The sequence below is a fragment of the Limanda limanda genome, chromosome 21, assembly GCF_963576545.1.
Source record: "Limanda limanda chromosome 21, fLimLim1.1, whole genome shotgun sequence".
Lineage (NCBI taxonomy): Eukaryota > Metazoa > Chordata > Actinopteri > Pleuronectiformes > Pleuronectidae > Limanda > Limanda limanda.
This window is the reverse complement of record NC_083656.1, coordinates 21,172,589-21,185,704: the sequence shown is the minus strand read 5'-3', so window position 1 is coordinate 21,185,704 and position 13,116 is coordinate 21,172,589. Positions and strand designations below refer to the sequence as shown.

The window sequence follows — 13,116 nt, the reverse complement described above, 5'->3', positions numbered from 1 at the left end:
ATCAATGTCAGTGTGTTCTGACGAATGACTGTTTTATGTCTTGTTATCTATTAGTCTTGTGAAACAAATATCTGCACTGAAAACAGGCTGTAAGTTTAATTATGAAACTTGATTATTATATCAACTGACCTTTGTTCCCGTGCCATGGGCCTCCACATACTCCACCTGCTCAGGAGTTATATTTGCCTCCTGGTAGAGAGAATGAACCAGTCTCCTTTGCATTTCACCTGAAGGATACGTCACACCTGAAGGACCAAGAGGAGTAGGTAAGGACACAAAACACATACCACAATTGTTGGGTACCTGTATCTCTACTTAAAAATAAATATCATGGACCTTCACAAGATATTTCGGTAAGTCTACATTTTTGTAATTGTTATTTCTTAGCTGTATCCAAACAACATTGCAGCAATGTTAAATTAATCTGGGAGCATCAAGATCTTTTTGAGTTTCTTTCAGTTTCTCTGTGTAGTGTCTCTAGCCAATTTAATTGTGATAAGATCACAAAAAAGGAGCAACCAACAAAACTGAAAGTGAGAGTACCCATAGTGTATACTTTTCAGAGATGTCAATGTATGCCAAGATCTCAATGGTTAATCAGTTATTACTACTGATATCAATTATTGTCAGAGCTACAAAATTAACCCCACTTTTAACCCCACTCCCACTTTGCAATATAGCATAATTTTCCCTTTAACAAACTACTTAGATTGTAGCAATAGTTATATGTGAGCTCTACTTGTAAGTACATTAACTGTCAATTTCTAATTAGTTTGAAACTGCACATTGACGACAGTCAGTGTGCTTTGATAAATCCCAACACTCCATTATTGCATTTAGTCAACGCAACAATGTCAAAAAGAACAGTTTATTTATTCATTTCTGTTTAATTTACTGTTAGGCTGTTCTCTGGAATCTGCTGTAGTTTACTAATAATAATTTCTAAAACTGTTATTTTACATTCCACGAGTTGAGGTATTTAACAAGTAAAATAAGAATGATCCTTCTTAAAAAGTTTAAATTCTGTGTTTGATTGACAGTAGATAGCAGGATGAGATCAGGCAGGGCAGAGCAATGAGACTGTGGGAGGGGCGAGGAGTGGGTCGTCCACTAACCAGATCCAAGTCTCTCCCATTCTGTGTGATGAAATTGCCCCTGACGGCTGTGCCAGTATGAGTGATGTATGACCGTGAAAGTGCTGCACATACAGTAGATGCACTGTATGAATACATGTGTGAATGGGGAAATTCATTCGTCATCTACTTGTTGTAGATGTGGTCAATACCTCTATTGTTTCCGTGTAATCAAGTTATTGGATGTAGTGCTCATGCGTCCAGGCATAGAGATTACAGGCAGCTAATGTGCCTCCTCACCTTGCTCTTTGTATCCATCTGTGTTGTTGCCAGTGTTGACCACTGTGGCATATACCCTTTTAGCCATCGATCTCTTGGTCAGTAGCACCGCCACTGCTGCCTCAGAACGACAGTATCCATTACCTGACAGAATGATATAAAGGTTAACTTTATACAAGAGTGCATCTAGTGCAAATAATATAGTTAGAAATCCTTGACTCAGCCAGGCATAAAAATGTGCGTGCGATCAGAGAGAGAGAGAGAGAGAGAGAGAGAGAGAGAGAGAGAGAGAGAGAGAGAGAGAGAGAGAGAGAGAGAGAGAGAGAGAGAGAGAGAGAGAGAGAGAGAGAGAGAGAGAGAGAGAGAGAGAGAGAGAACCCCGAAATGTTTACCTGACGAGTCAAAAGACTTGCAGGTCCCCTCAGGACTGAGCATGCCCAGTTTCATGAACTGCACTGAGGTGTTTGGCTTGAGTATCAAGTTGACTCCACCCACAAGAGCAGCATCACACTGGCCCTGACGGATGGCATGGAACGCATTGTCTAAAGCCAGCAAGCTGGAGGAGCAGGCTGTATCAATGGCAGTGCTGGGGCCTAGGGTAGGAGAAGACAGTGGATTAAATCTAGAAACAATATCTGCAAAAAAAATAAGCCTGGGATAATCAGGCCTCTGTTAAGGCTAAACAATCCTCTTAATTACAAGTAATTTCAATAACCTACAATGCATCAATATCCAGGTTTACCTGAAAATATGCAGTGATAGACAATTCTGCTGTTATCAGATCCAGTTCAGTTTTGGTAGATTTGATAAGCTCTTTTTTTTTTGCTTTAGTTATTTTTCCTGTCTCTCTGACACTAACAAGGACATTATAGACATTGAAAAAAAAAAAAAAAGAGAGACAATGTGAGAAACACGTGACTACACAGTGATTCTCCAGTATTTAGGAGCAATTACTGCTTTACTTTGAAGCAGCCAGGACAGGGTTTTTGAATGTCACAGAGCAATTACAAAATATGTGTTGACAGCCCAACAAAACTTCAGCACAGTAGTCCATGTAATTTTCAGTATAAAGTTAGCAGCCAGGAGGTTGCTCTCGATGTTTGATATAGCAAAGAGGAAAATGTGGCCTGAAATGAGCCCTAAATTGGAAGGTTAGACTCAGTCTACATCCAGTATACAAATACATACAAATCCTTGTAATAGTTTGTTATAATTGAATAATAGGGTTACTATTTAGTAGAGATTATTTTGCCAGATGTAATGAGTAGAGATAGTAATTCTAATTGATTATTAACTGACAAGACAATTAGTATTTTCATGAATCTATAATGTTATCAGACCAGCATTAAACTAAAAGCCAAAGAATGAAAGCTTATGTTGGACCTAGATGTGTGTGCATACCACTGAAGTCAAAAAAGTAGGATAATCTGTTGGCCAACATGGCACGCTGACAGCCAGTCATGCTGTAGCCCAGTAGCTCCTCTGGATCTTTGCTGAATGCCTCGCCAGCTTCCGAGCCACTCACCCCAATGTAAACACCGGTTTTACTGCCACGCAGTGTGGTCGGGTTCAGTCCTGCATCACAAGATTATACATTTTTTTTCAACATTCTCTTAACATTTCATCAGGTAGCCTCACTCAGACACTTGCCTTTAAACTAAACTAAAGAGTTTTTGAAATGGTGAAATTCATTCATATTCCAGAAATCATTTACTTTATTTCCTTTTCCACTTTATCTAGCCACTTTCACTCGTATTACTTTTAATCATTACACAGTTTCCTCACCTCCATCTACAATAGCTTCATAGGCAATCTCCAGCATGAGACGGAGCTGGGGGTCCATGGTGTTGGCCTGTTTGGGGTGCACTCCAAAGAAGACTGCATCAAAGTGGCTGATGTCTTTCAGTTTACCATTTCTCTTTGGAAGACCATACAGACCTAGAAAAGAGCAAAATTGGTGAATGGTAATTCTCAAAAGAATTCCTCACAAAGAAATTGATTCTGAGCACAATGGTAGTAGACTTTTTATCATATATGACTAAACATCATACCATCATCACATATAATTTCCTAAAAATTAGAGAGAAACTAAGGAAAGAGAATGTACACGATAAAGATTTTGTTTTCAAGAACAATGTTATGTTAATTTGACACTTTCATTTTTGATTAACAGTTAATTTTAACCATAACGAAAACCTTCTTAATCTTGGGCTTTTCCAGTAAAATATCTACCTAAGAGGCCACCACAGAGTGTTGCTCCTTTAACTGTATATTACCAACAAATAAAATGATCAGTCCACTCAATACTTTACTGCACCTCTAGCTATAGTGTGGTTTGTCAGACATGATGATTAACAACACTAAAGGAACCTGCTGCACTTGTTCAGGGAGTGTTACCTGTGCTACAACTGTTCACACAAAAACAGTAGCAGCACCGGGGCAGTTGTGGCTTAGGGGTAGAGGAGTCATCCTCCAACCAAAAGCTTTTCAGTTAAATCCCAGTCTTGCACATCTGCATGCGAGAGTGTCCTTGGGCAAGATGATGAGCCCCGAATTGCCCCTCATAGAACAGAAAAGTGCTGCTGATAAATGACCTGTATGAATGGGTATTTGAAAGGGTAAATGGCTATCTGTACTTTAAAATCTCTATATACAAACCATTTACATTACTCCATCCTAAAACCAGTTTCAATATTTCTGTTTGTGTGCAAATAAAAAAAACATTTAGGTTTCTGAGTAACATTTCTTTCTCTTTTTTTTTTATGTCCCTAGGTCGTCTGGATGCTTATGTTTCCTCTTCTATTCACCCTGCTCTCCCTTGATGCCTGGTGTGTGGTCTCACAAGTGTTATCTAACCCAGTCAAACCCTTTCAGCCAATGAATGCAAGCTCAAGATGGTTGCCAGACACTGAGGGATGGGTATTTTAATCATTAGATGGAGGATGGGAAAGAGAGGGGCAACAGAGACTATGAATACAAAATAATCAGTTATCAAAACATAAAAATCTGTAAAATAGAGATTTGTGGTTTTGGGACTGAAATGCTTTCTAGGATATTTTTATTTATTTATTATATTTATATTTATAATTTGTCATATTACAGAGTTACATCTGCAAGAGTACTTGAAGTGAAAGCACTTGAGTGCCTGGTCTGATTTTTCTAACTGTCCGTCTTTCTGTCGGAGAGCCCACGGATAGCTCTTGGCTGTGATTGGTCCGCGAACGACATCATTTCCCTACGACGTCATTTCCCTACGACGTCATTTCCGGACCTCACACTTCCTGCCTTCTTCCCTGTGTCACATCAAACCCAAACACAACTACGATTCTACGATTAATGTGACATGTGTGTTAAGCCAGCGGAGTTGTCCGGCTGACGGTGGCTCGTTAGAGCACTGAGGGCATGTGTGCACGGTCACATACGGTTATAACGAGCTTTCACCATGCTAACTGCGGTGGTAACAGAGCAAAAACCCGCCGTCACGACTTTAATTCCACTTCTATCATGACACTGTTTCTATAATACCGTCAGGTTAGAAGCAAATACTGGGTAGTAGTAGTTAGTGTCGGGAGTCCCTGCTGACTGTGTGTGGAAGCTGGGGGGGAGCTAGCTCCGTGTAGCTTCTAGCTACATGTAGCCTCAAGCAGATTCAAGCTGTGGAATCAGCAACACAGTTCGGAAACAAGACCGGGGAACCGCTGCGCTAAGAAACAATTACATCAGCATTTTGACCCGCTGGGTGTCACTTTATTTAGTTCTGTTAGTTGCCATGGTTCAGTGTGTGGGAGGCAGGCTGACAGAGGTAAACAGACACACGTGGACTTCTTCTTCCCAAATGGGGTAGGCTTCTCTGAGCTCGTCTTCCGTTGCGCCACCTATGGGTTTGCCGTTAATTTTTTTTCGACGTACAGTGGTCGGAGAGCTCAAAATCAAAAAGACTCTTCGCCCCCTGTGGAGCCCTCTCCGAGAAACGTATACGTAGAAGCATACTGGAGCCTGAAGAAAGACAGTACTGCATTATAAATCCTACTTTTTGAACATGACGTATGTGTGTCAGTTAATCGTAGTCACTACGAAATGTTTCTAAATCATTTTCTAAATGTTTTTTCATCACCAGTCATTTTTGTATCACTGCTGATTCTAAAAAACTTAGAAATGTATAATCACAGCATAATATACAAGGATTATAAATGCAGCAACAGACTTTTTCTGCACTGCTGTTGTTACATAACATTACACGATGTGTGAACTAATTAAGATACATTTAGATTAAGATTAAGATACATTTATTTGTCCCAAACACATGCACAGACATGCACAGGCACACTCATGCAAGGGGAAATTCAACCTCTGCTTTTAACCCATCTGGTGCAGGACACACAGAGCAGTGGTCAGCCGTGTACGGCGCCCGGGGAGCAGATGTTTGGGGAGTAAGGTGCCTTGCTCAGGGGCACTTGACAGGGTAGGGAGAATCCTCTTGGATTTTTGGACAAATCAATCCAGGTTCGTCTTTTTGTTGTTTCTCCGTGGAGTCGAAACAGAGACGAACCAGAGACCTTTTCTGCCCATAGTCCAAGTTTCTGCCACTAGTCCACCGCCTCTCTAATATTGTTATTCAGCCATTTTATATTTTCTGTTCAGCTCAGAAAATGGCTTAAACTTTTGTTTCTGTCTGTATATGCACAATCAAGATTAAAACAAGGATAGATCTCACATCAAGTACTGAAATAAAGTAGAAATACTGCAATGCGGTTGTATGCCTCCGCCAACCAGTGCAGTGTCAGTCTACAATTTTTTTTCCAGACTCATTTGACATTACCGTGACCTTTGCCTATACATTCTATCCATCCAATATCTAAATGGTAAATGGTTTATGTATTTATATAGCGCTTTTCTAGTCTTGAAGACAACTCAAAGCGCTTTACAGTACAGTTTTGCATTCACCCATTCACACAGTGCATCTAATCACAGCACTTTGTTATTCTATGGGGGGCCATTCAGGGTTCAGCATCTTGCCCAAGGACACTTCAGCATGCAGATGGGTCAGACTGGGGATCAAACCGCCGACCTTCAGGTTGGAGGACTACCACTCTAGTCCTCAGCCACAGCCGCCGACTGTGTATCTTGGCAGAGGTCAAATGTCCTCTGATATCTTCCTACAAGGTGCATTCACGGACTCACGGACACATCATTTTGTGGCTAAGTCTGCTAGCATCGCCACTTCCGGTGGACTTTTAGACGGTGTAAATGACTATGTTTCAAATCGAATATTAATCTTGAGGTTTACAGACACTTGGATGACACCACACAAGCAGTATAGAGGCTTGTTATGTTTTTTCTGTTGTTTTATAACATCTGAAGAAGAGGACACTGTTGACTTCCATTGTATTGGATTCTGTTTAAACCTGAAACTCCACAATTTACCCTCCCCTCCATCAGCATAGTGGTGAGTAGATAATGAGGGAATTTGTATTTGTCGGAGAACTATCCCTTTAAGAGGCAACTGGTGAAGGGATGCAAGGATTGGCGTGATATGAGACTTGTGTTTTTTACTAAAATAAAATACAAGCAGCATTTTGAACAAGCTGAAAACAATTTATTGAGGTTTGACTAAGGCATATATTGTTTGCATTGTAATAGTTCAGGTGGGAAAAGACAAAGGCATGTACACGCTTTTCTAAGTCAGAGAGAGATAAAAATTGTTATATTTTATATATATTTCGTAGGTGGAAGTAGCAGGATTTAATGATCTCTTTAACGCGTGTTTTAAAATTCAGTGAGAATAAATAGTGACAGCTGCATTTTTAGCTGTTGATTTAAAATTGGTTGCCAAAGGACCGAGAAATGGTAGGAGTTTGCCTGCATGCTGCTCAGGGCCGAAGATTATTATGTCTATTTTGTTTTAATTTAACTGAATGACCATAAATGACATTATTCCCAATAAAAAACTAAAATTCCTCAATCTGAGGGATAAGACTTGAACCATCTAAGGTCAATTCCGGATATGCCGACACACTGTGTTAGTCTATTGCTGAAAATGTTTTAATCAATGGTGTCAAATGCAGCACTGAGATCAAGGAGCAGTAACATGGAGGATCACCAGCATCAGCAGACATCAATTACTCATTTGTGATATTAAGGAAAGCTGTTTCGGTACTGTGACATTTGTGAACTCCAGACTGGATTTATCAAAAATGTTAATATTATCTAACACAGCTAAAAGTTGGGTTCGTACCACCTTTTCAAGAATTTTGGATTTCTCAGGGGATTCCTGAACCATCCCTTTGTTACGCTGCAATACGTTTAGACTTCTGGGGGGCCTCCCATCTCTCTACCCTCTGACAACAACAATTATTATTATAATTAACATTATTATTATTCATTGTATTCATTATCATCATTATTGTTATATATACTGGTGCTGCTAACATTAATGACATCTTTACATCTATAATTATCATTGTTATTATTCTCACTATAACAACTAGTCTGACAAAGGTGAAACATGATGGTTACACAACTGTACCTGGCGACATACAACTAAATGAACTAATGAACTAATTGAATTGAATTGACAAAGATGTCAACAGTTTGTGGTGATGAGAGATGAAGACGGTCTTGCTGTGCTGGAAACACAATCCTGTGATCTCTGCAGCAGAATTAATATGTTACATCCTGTCTCTGTCTGTTGCACCACCCAGAATTTATGCTGTTGTGAATCTCCCACTGAGTTTTCCTTTTGTACTCTTGTGCAAAAGGAAAACTGCAGAGAGAGTCCGTACCCAATTCTGCAGATTTTTTCTAATAGCTAGAAATTGTACCCAACTCTATCAATTTTTGCTGAGTTCAATCTGATTTTGACTCCAAAAGAATTGGATTGAGAGAGAGTGGGACTGACCTTCCACTGAAGAACAATCAACAAAATCCAGCTTTATGTGGAGTCTCACCTGGTGTCCATCGCCGGTTGTCCTCTGTCACCATGTCCACACCATTGATAAGGTTTTCCCAGAATTCCTCAAGATTGTTGGACTCAGGCAAACGTCCCGATATGCCTGCTATGACTATCTCATCCATGCTGAGTTACTGTGAACAGAGTGTTAGAGAGATATTCCATTAACATGAGAGGGTGCACATTTCAAATGCACTGTGCTGAATGATTGATACCAGATTGACTAGCAAAAACATTAATTGGGAACATCCTGTCTCAGAGGGATGCTGAGAAACTAGTCCATGCATTTGTTACCTCTAGACTGGATAACTGTAATTAGTTATCATCTCCTAGTAAGTCAGTGAAAAGCCTCCAGTTAGTCTTAAATGCTGCAGCATAAGTTCTGACAGGAACTAGAAGGAGATATCATAATTCTCCAGTCTAAGCGTCTTTGCATTGGCTCCCTGCAAATTTCGAATAGAATTCAAGATCCTGCTCCTCAGATAGCACAAAGCCCTCAAAAATCAAGCCCCTTCATATGTAAAAGAGCTCATAACACCATATTGTCCCAATAGATCACTTCAATCCCACAATACAGATTCTCTTGTGGTTCCAAGAATCTGTAGAGTGGGAGGTAGAGCCTTCAGCTACCAGAGTTCATAAGGCTGCATTTAAACATCATAACCAAACACATGACTGTACATTTGTCACCTAATCATCCCAATAAATAATTTACTATGAACGTGAACTAGTTAATTTTCATCTGCATGAACTGAACTGTGAACTTGTTCTTTTTAAGTGTGAACTGGCACAACACTGCTTCTACAGATGGGATTAGATTCAGATTTCACATTCACATTTAATTGTTTAAATGTTTGGTTGATTGTTTGATTTAAAAAAGAAAAGAAAAACGTTTCATTCAACCATTTATAAACTGATGATGACATTGGACGTTGGTGTTTAACGAATAACCCTGAATTTAACACAGACATCAAGAATAATTTCTTCTCAACATTCTACACAGTGTCTATGTAACTTGAGACTAATCATGTCTGAGATCATCTTTTAAAATGCACTATTGATGATACATACTAATTCTTTTTTTTCTTGTCCAAAGTTAAACTTAACAGTTTTCAGCCAAAATAGTAATTTAGTGGGATGTACACTAAATTACTATTTTGGCTGAAAACTGTTTAGTTTAACTTTGGACAAGAAAAAAAAGAATTTAATTTGGTCTTAATCGGTATTCAAAAAAAGACATTCTTTTTTAATTCTAAGAAATTCTTAGAAATAGAATTTCTGAATGTATGTGTGACATGTGCTTGTAAGCTGTGGGCCCCACAGAATGATAGCAGCTGGTTCAGTATGTGCATGCACAATTACAAATCACATGTCAACAGCGCAACACTAAGTGTTGTAAAAAATGTCATTCAAAGTCCCTGAAATTATTCTTTAGAGCAAAATATGAAATATGAATTCTCAAAAATGTCTCTGTGAAAGAAATGTAAGTATGTTCATTAACACAACATAAGATTTGTAATTGTAATGTATAACAAGTGTTGGCACCGGATGGCAGGTTCGGAAAAGAGTCCCTCTGAGCATGCATGAATAAGCACTTATAGTAGACAATGTCATCTGTTCATGGACTATTCTGTGTACATGAGCATATCAATTTTGAACAGTGTGTTTGTGTGTGTGTGTGTGTGTGTGTGTATCTTTGGTCCTAAGCTAGCAGCTTAGGACAATGTTACCCTAATTCAAAGCATGAACCCCTACCTCAGTGTAGAGTAGAACAGTGTTAACATCCTCCTCAGATTCCTTCCCTCAAAACATAGTGAACAGTCATTAGATATTAAGCACACTAACTACGCCCATGTTGCTGAATTCCCCTCACTTACGATTTTTGTAGAAATGAAAATCCAATCATTATGAAAAGAGTAAAAATAAACTATTGTAATGCGAAACACAATCCTAAAATGAATTTGAGATTTCAGAATCAGAATCAGAAGAAGACGTTCTACTGTTAGTAAAAGTGAGTGGAAGTTCCCAGAAGATGATAACTCAAGCAATAGTAGAAACTTCAGATGAGACAAAACACATCTTCTGACCTTGCTTTGTGTTTGTTTTTTTCTCTCTGAGTGACACGAACGGCTCTAACAACTCATGCTGCGACCTGACTTGACACTTGAAATGGCTTGATGGAAAGAGCCTAAGGTTGCAAACACAATAATGATACATGCTTACTTCCATTATTATTTTGGTTAAAATTAAAGATCAGTTTCTGTTTGTGCACAAATATATAGTCACACAAAACTTCAAATCATGCAAAACCTGACATCAGAAGAACATTTTTGATTAGGCAGCAGGATATTACAAAAACTACTACTCAACCAATTTCAACAACATTTTGTGGAGGGGTAGTGCATTACCCATAACATTTTGGTACAGATCTGGATCAGATTTAAATCCAGGATTTTTTTCAGCAATTTCCCAGAGAATTATTCATAGATCTTTATTAGAAAAAGACATTTTTACTGTACTGATATTTAGGGAGTGTGTGTAATTTGGTTTATATCCCCAAAAAAATCGAGAATTTTTATTTGGTTTCATAAGAGGAGTGCTGGGCCTAGGTGGAGGTATGCATTATGCAATTGTGGTTCATAATGATATCTTTCAAAAGGAAATATTGTTATATACGTTTTTTTAATCTGCTATTTAATTTTGTGATTTGAGAAAATGTGTTTTAAACACATTGAAAAATATTTATTATATACATTACATATCATTTAACTGATGCTTTTATCCAAAGCGACTCACAAAAGTAAGCTTTATACTTTGTTTAATTGGTGATTTTCAATCTATCCACCCTCTACAAAACAAGCAAAGGCCACCCTAAAATCAGAAAGGTCCTACATAACTTGTGAAATGCAGGTTGTTGATCAAAAGTGTATAAGTTGTTAATTATGGCATCATTAGCATCTGACAGTGCATTATATGACAACAACATCATCAGCATTACAATGAAAAATACCAATCGTATTTATTTCATACTGTGCACTATCCAACACAGCTCGTACAAAGTACTGCATTACCATTGAATCAAATACTTCTGCAGGGAATATTTTAACAAGGCAGGTTAAATTATGCAGCACCCTAATTTAACTACGATGAGGGCTCATGTCTAGACACAGGGGGAAAAATATGCTGCTGAAATCTGGGATTTTTTTACAAGTATTTATTGTATAAGGGATGGATATGTAGCCTCTGTAAGGTCAAAAGTGGCTTGGTTGTGGTGATTGTGGCAGTGTCTGACTATGCCTGATTCGTAACTAATCCAAAAAGGGGCAGAGAGGTGGAGCTGAGGTTAGACAATTAACAAATTAGTGCCATATAAGTGCGACTTATAGTGCTTATTTTGTTTATTTTTATCCAAGATATAGTTGGCAGAGATGTGTCATTAGTCTGGGGTGGAAGATGTGTAGACTTTCTGCGGTCCTGATGTCAACAGGGAGCTCGTTCCACCATTTAGGAGCTAGGAAAGCAAACAGTCGTGATTTTGTTGAGTGGTTAGCTCACAGTGAGGGAACAGCAGGCAGATTGGCAGATGCACAGCGGAGTGAAAGGGCTGGGGTGTAAGGTTTGACCATGTCCTGGATGTAGGCTGGGCCCGATCCGTTCATAGCATGGTAAGCAAGTACTAGTGTTTTGAAAGCGGTAACCAGTGAAGGGAGCGGAGGAGCGGAGTAGGGTGAGGGAATTTAGGTAGTTTAAAAACCAGTTGAGCTGCTGCATTCTGGATGAGCTGCAAAGGTCGGATGTCCAAGCAGGTAGACCAACGGGAGGGAGTTGCCTTCCCTCCCGGCTGGTCTACGCCGTCTTCTGGGTGAGAAGGGGACGTATTCTCCTGATGTTGCTGATGTGATGCATGACCAGCCTCTCAAAGCACTTCATGATGGTGGGAGTCAGTGCAGCACGGCAGTAGTCATTCTAAGCGGATGGAGATGACTTCTTTGGCACAGGTATAGTGGTGATGGTTTGAAGCATTTGGGGACCACAGCCTGACTCAAGGAGGTGTTGAAAATGTCTGTGAGGACATCTTTCAGTTCTTCTGCATAGTTTTTCAGCACCCATGCAAGCATTGATCTTTGAGAGTGTTTTCTTCATGCTGGCTGAAGAGAAACCCAAAACATGGTGGGAGCTAGTGACTTCTGTGCAGTGGTGTTGTTCAGTGCTTCAAAACGTGCAAAGAAGCTGTTAAGTTGGTTTAACAGAGAGATGTTTTTGTCACAGGCTTGTGGTGGACGTTTTTAGTCTGTAAGGGTCTGATCCTCTTCCACAGGGTCTTTGTGTCTCTGCTGTCCTTGAATTGCCCAGTTATTTTCTTGCTGTACACACGCTTGGCTTTCCTGATGCCACAGGACAGGCTCTCTGTTCTGCTCCGTCACCTGCTCTAAAGGCAGTGTTTCTGGTCTTCAGCAGTCTGTGAACCTATTCTTTCAGCCATGGCTTCTATTTTAGACTGTGAAGTGATGGCTTTAGTGACAGTCACATCCTTGATGCATTTGGAGATGTAAGTTATCACAGTCTTTGTGTACTCCTGTAGGTCGATGAGTTGGGTTGTGTGTGGCTGCTTGCTTGAAGATGTCCCAGTCTGAGGTGTAAAAGATGTCCTGAAATGGAGAAGACGCACCATCCAGCCACACACGTATCTCCTGCTGGACAGGTTTGGTCACTTTCACCCGCGTCCTCAATCCTGGCCTCATGCTGTTTTGTTGTAGGTGAAATTAAGTCCAGTATGTTTTTTCCTTTGGTTGGAAAATCAAAGCGTTGGTGGAG

General features: G+C 39.6%; 1 protein-coding gene across 1 annotated transcript in view; it reads right to left on the bottom strand.

Annotated features, from left to right (window-relative positions):
- Nucleotides 1-13,116, bottom strand: part of fasn (fatty acid synthase) — a 59,130-nt gene that overhangs the window by 40,909 nt on the left and 5,105 nt on the right. The window contains exons 2-7 of the mRNA XM_061095363.1: nt 8,300-8,435; nt 3,138-3,290; nt 2,754-2,927; nt 1,745-1,945; nt 1,374-1,496; nt 130-245 (exon numbers count right to left, since the gene is read on the bottom strand). Coding sequence (XP_060951346.1) covers nt 130-245; nt 1,374-1,496; nt 1,745-1,945; nt 2,754-2,927; nt 3,138-3,290; nt 8,300-8,426 — 894 coding nt within the window. The 5' untranslated portion in view covers nt 8,427-8,435. The remainder of the gene's footprint in view (nt 1-129; nt 246-1,373; nt 1,497-1,744; nt 1,946-2,753; nt 2,928-3,137; nt 3,291-8,299; nt 8,436-13,116) is intronic.